At 39.5% G+C, this 5,497-nt stretch overlaps 1 protein-coding gene across 1 annotated transcript; it reads right to left on the bottom strand.

Moving 5' to 3' along the window:
- Positions 1–317: 317 nt before the first annotated feature.
- Positions 318–3,371, bottom strand: LOC123075942 (wall-associated receptor kinase 1-like). Its single transcript, XM_044498438.1, has 3 exons — positions 2,345–3,371; positions 2,082–2,246; positions 318–1,306 (listed from the first exon to the last, which is right to left on the bottom strand). Exons 1-3 carry the CDS (start codon positions 3,369–3,371, stop codon positions 318–320), a joined length of 2,181 nt encoding a protein of 726 aa, XP_044354373.1.
- Between the last annotated feature and the right edge of the window lie 2,126 nt (positions 3,372–5,497).

Raw genomic sequence — 5,497 nt, 5'->3', positions numbered from 1 at the left:
CATAGGCGTTTAAGTGTAAACACATGCACATACTTGATTTGCAATGAAAAGCAGGAATGACCGATAAGGCACGTGTCCACAATAATGGAAGAATTTGATTAAGTAGCACGTACGTTTTGTCACTTAAACCATAAGGATACATTAGGAGTTGGATACAATAAGGAAAAAGTTGCCACGCCCGCAAGGGAGAGAACGCCCCTGCTTCTAACCTTAGGGATTCTGTTCACAACAGCAAAATAACATCAACATTGCCACGCACGCACTGACAGTTTCCTGTCTTATTTGCTCACACTGATTGGCATTAAGTTACTAGCAACTTATGTCCTATGAGACCGGTTTAGTAGGAGAAGGCGCTCTGCAACCTCTATCATTGATGGTCTTTGATCCACATCGGGGTTAAGACATTCAACAGCGATCCTTGCCAGACTATCAAGAAGTTCTAATTTGCTTGTCGCTGCAATTTCTTCGTCGAACAAGTTGGTTGCCCTCCTGCCCTCTTTATGAGCTTCAAGGAAACTCCTTACCAAGCTATGGTTGTTAGAATATGTGGCCCTTTTCCTACTTATAAGTTCCAAAATCACGACCCCAAAACTGTAGACGTCACTTTTTTCTGTGAGTAGTCCTGTTGCCTTATATACTGGATCCATATAACTCTTGTCACCAATGATTGCATCTGTGTGTTGTTTGTCTCTTGCAATCAATCTTGATATGCCAAAGTCTGATATCTTTGGCATGAAGTTGTCATCCAAGAGTATATTCGCCGGCTTAACATCACCATGTAGGATTTTGGTACTGGTTTGTGAATGCATATAAGCAAGACCATCTGCTGCTGATGCAGCAATACTTAAACGCACATCCAAATTGAGAGTTGCAGCCTTGTTGTTGTTGTGAAGTATACCATCAAGGTTTCCTTTTGGGAGAAATTCATAGACAAGCATTGGGGTATCAACTTCTAGGCAACAACCTATGAGCCTGACGATGTTCTTGTGGATGACTTGAGATTGGATGATGACTTCATTGGCAAATTGTTCGTTCTCTAGCGCATTACCGCTGATTGGTTTTTTCACTGCAACCAGTTTATTATCAAGAAGGCCCTTGTAGACTTCACCAAAGTAACCTTTTCCAATTAGGTTTTTACTCTTCAAGATTGGCTTGAGCTCCTCCTTTTTAAAAAGCTTTATCATGTTTGCCTTCTCTAATATAGACCCACCATTCTTTCGGTAAAGCTCTCTCGTCTTCTTTTTCTCTATGCAAAGAATAGTGAGAAATAGCGGAATTGCCATGACAAAGAAACCACCTACAACACCTGCACAGAGAACAATCTTTTTGAGTTAGGTCGTAAATGAACATTCGTTTTCTGTTGTGGATATAAAAGCAAGACATGAGTGATTGATGACAAAACTAGAAACTGGGAAGAAAAAGTGATAACTAATTAGTTTTTGGAAACCGTCCTTTTTTCTGTCAATTTTTTGGTAGAAGTCTAGTGAAGTTTTTTCATGTGGTAGTTCCTGATTTAATTGAAATGGTGCAAATATGCAAACAAGCTTGCCAAAGCGGGCTATATGAACTAACAAATTTTTAATGTGGATGAGAAATATGATTCTAGATTTGTTTGTTTATTGCTTTTTTGCTTTAAAGCGTTTGTATGATATAACAATAGAAGCCTATATTTCTTCATTCGACAGCTACTATTAGTAATGGCTTATCATAGGCTGAAGGTCAGTTGACAATAACAGCGAATTCGGCTAGGCCAACCTAAATCTAGTATATGTTTCCATGACAGCCAATTGTAAGGCTTTTTAAATAAATTACAAGTTTTGTCTAGGTATTAATATTTCTGTTGGCAATTTCTGACAGCTGGCACTTGATACATCGTGAAGGAGGTCTATCTTGATAATGTCCAACAAATTATTATTTTTAAAAGAGGGATGATAGATGTACTTTTTCTAATAATTATTCGTACTAGTTTTGTAATATTCCAACCAAACTTAAATTAAACACGTCTACCAGAGAAACCTTCGAAGGCACCAAAGTAACACCAAAATAATAAGTGGTTTATGCTTATTTAGCTTAGTGCTTACCCACAACCATCTTTGCTACTAGGGGGAATATTTCTCGGCAGGTTCCTGCTTTCCCGTCGCCTTTCATTCCGGGTTTGCATGGGCAGTCATACCCTGAAGGCCTGTTCTTGCATATCCCATCGCTAGAGCAAGGATACAGATTAGGGTGCTTGCACTCATCAATGTCTGTAAAATTAAATAAGAAGTCGATTAGTGCAACAAGATATACATAAGGAGCCACCATCTTGAAATTACAACAGTTGTAGTGTATATCTAGTATCTACCTTGGCATCCATTGGTGATATAAGGATTGCCCTCGTAATGCTCCAAGCATTTGCACACGTAGCCATTGGTTACGTTGGCACAAGAGCTGTTACCGCTGACGCATGCGTAGTCCGGAGGTGGCTGCTGCCCTTTCACCGGACATGAGGCATCCCGGATGGCGAAATCGATCGCGAATGGTACACCTCTGGTGAATTTGTTGTCGTTGCCGTACAAGTCCATGGTAGAGAAGTTGTACCATGAACTCTCCGCCACCATGGCGTAAGAGCACGGATTGGTTTCCGTGTACTGGATCATGGGGGGCAAGGAAACTTCAACGCCAAAGAGGTCGCCGCTTTCAGCTTCCGAGATAGAAGCGTGACAGCAGCCCCGTCCAGAGCATGACCCATTCTCCGCCAGCCACATCTTGCCCATAAGACTTGAACGGCAGGCCACAAGCAAGTTCTCCTTCAAGGCAAAGTGCAAGGGGAACCTGTACTTGTACAACATAGGATATGTCACCAAGCCGATTCCGGTGAGAACATTGCGCACCGACGACAAGACGAACGGGCCCCTCATTCCTGCTTCCAGAACTATCACCTGGTACCTCAAGAACCGTTCGGTAGCATTTATACCGCAGGCGGACGCTGCCGCTCCGTATGCCCGGGCCTCACTCTTGGCGACTGATATGTCTATGAGCTCGATTGGAGCTGACACCGTGTTATTCTTGTGCTCCACGAAAGTATAATTACCTGGAGATGACACCGACTCCGAGTAGCTGCTCTCGAGCGTGATGATGCCTGATGCTTCCTTATCGCCGAGAAAGGCACGAGGAGGATGGAAGGAGTGGTTGCAGGTGACCTCGAAACCCTCCCGGAAGCAGCCGGGCTTCATGCCGAATGGGAAGGGGATGCGGGTGTTGCCGCACCTGTCCGGACAACCCGGACGTGCGAATGGAAGCTCATGTTGTGCGGCAATGGCAGCCTGGATCAAGAGGGTCGCCGCTGCAAGGAGTAGCAGGAGAAGCTGGGACTGGAACTGCGACTGCATGGGCCTACTCATGGTGTTGTTCAATTTGCTGCGCTAGAGATGTAGAAGTTTGCACTGGCTAATACGGTATATATGGTCAGCATCGTCCATAGTGTTGTGGGGGTGGTGGCACACTTCTCAATATGCTTCGGGATGTACTCTATAATATTATCTTGAACAATTATACTTTGCCCTACAAATTAGTGCAATTCACACTACTGTTTCAGGGGTGCTCCGCATACAGTTGTCCACTTCACCCCCTCCCCCCAACTTGTCTTAGGGTTCACATTACAACCTCGTAGTTTGTTTTGGCTCAGTTTAAATCCTTAGCTCCAAAAACACTTGGTTTCTCTCTCCTCTCCAATCCACGCCCCCTTTCTTCTCAGTTGACCCTGTCACGCCAGATTTCTCTCTCCTCTCTAATCCACGTCATCTATTTTCTCTCTCCTAGCACTTCAAACTTAAACACTAGGTTTTTCCTGAATCATATGTCAATTTGAGGTGAAACATTACAGGATCTATCACTGAATTATTATGAATTTAGTACAACTAGCAAAGTGGCCCGCCCGATGAGCGGGCTAGAACTTTAGAAAGTTGAATAGGGAAACCATATTATTTGATTTGTTCACGAAAAAATGGGGACAAATGTGATGACATTTACAAATATAATACTTATGAGAATATAGTTGCGCTAGATATGTTTGATTACCTCAGTGACATACAAATATATATATATATATATATATATATATATATATATATATATATATATATATATATATATATGTTATCCATTTATCATTTACCTTGTTATTATGCATGCCGTACTAAATTTAGTTTTTAAGATGAACTACGTTGGACAATTTATATTTTATATAATTTTCATGCATTTTTAAATCATGTTGGTATTTTTTTATTTAAACATCCATTTAATAGTTGTTATTTATTTCGTTAGGCATATGTGCATTTTCTAACGTCATGTAAAACTGACATATTAACTGTTATCTTAATTTATTATATGAGGCTAGAGTGCATCTGCATACATAGATATAGTAGTTCTTATTTCTTTCATCAAACATAGACTTAGTAGTTCTTGTTTCTCTCGTTAGGCATATGCGTATTTTAGAACGTGATGTAGAACTAACATATTAACTGTTTACTTATAGATGATTCTGCCACCCGCAATATTTTCCAATTATGCATGCCCAATTTCTAGTTTATGTTATTGATTGTTTAACTATAGGTGTTATCTTAATTTGTTATATGAAGCTAGAGTGCATTTGTATACTATGATCTATCCACTATAATTGTCGTGGTAGCCATTTGTTTCAGTAGTCATTTGATTTAGTTGAGATAAGACATGCGCACCGCAATAAGTATTTGTTGATACATATGTTGGTAGATTGTTGGAATTTCCCCATATTTACACGTGAATAAATTATGAATTTTACCAAAAATTTGGGACAACCAATTTTTTACAAGTATTTCAAAATCCACAGTTCATTAATTAAAGATATGTTTATTGCAAGTGAACACGGAGTCATGCAAGTTGATTGCATAGATGTTTTGATGTTTCTTTTTCATCATAGTTGGTTAGATATCCTAACCTCACGATGCCCATTTGGTATTCATGTTGCACTGATAACCGAGGACAATTCTATTGCAATCTTTATTAGATCTAAGCTTATTTTGGAAATTCAAAATCCAAAATAGAGAAAATCAATGCTTTATATTACGCACCATGTACAAAACAAAAACTACTTATACCCTAAAATTCAGTTGAAAGCCATATTAGCTACATATTATGTGAACCACCTGTACTAACACAATCCTAGTTAACTGAATTTTTTATCGTTTGGACCGTTGAGTGAACAAAATAATTCATATCCTACCAGCATTTTTGTGACGATTTTCTTGGGAACAATATGAGTAGGTCAACAATCAATAGATCTATTTTTGTTTAGATATTTGAAATCCTAGAAGGTACATATTGTGCGTATAGAATTTAAAAGATTGAGAACATAAGAATAGTCCTTACTATTACCTTCTATCCTCAGATCACTATAGCCCGTTAGATATACAACTACTTTATCAACTCATGCCATAGACTGGGCAACAACCTATTTGTGTATATTGAGATAATATAT

The sequence above is a fragment of the Triticum aestivum genome, chromosome 1B (genome assembly GCF_018294505.1).
Source record: "Triticum aestivum cultivar Chinese Spring chromosome 1B, IWGSC CS RefSeq v2.1, whole genome shotgun sequence".
Classification (NCBI taxonomy): domain Eukaryota; kingdom Viridiplantae; phylum Streptophyta; class Magnoliopsida; order Poales; family Poaceae; genus Triticum; species Triticum aestivum.
Note: the sequence above shows the minus strand (reverse complement) of the source record. Positions and strands in the feature narration are given on the sequence as shown.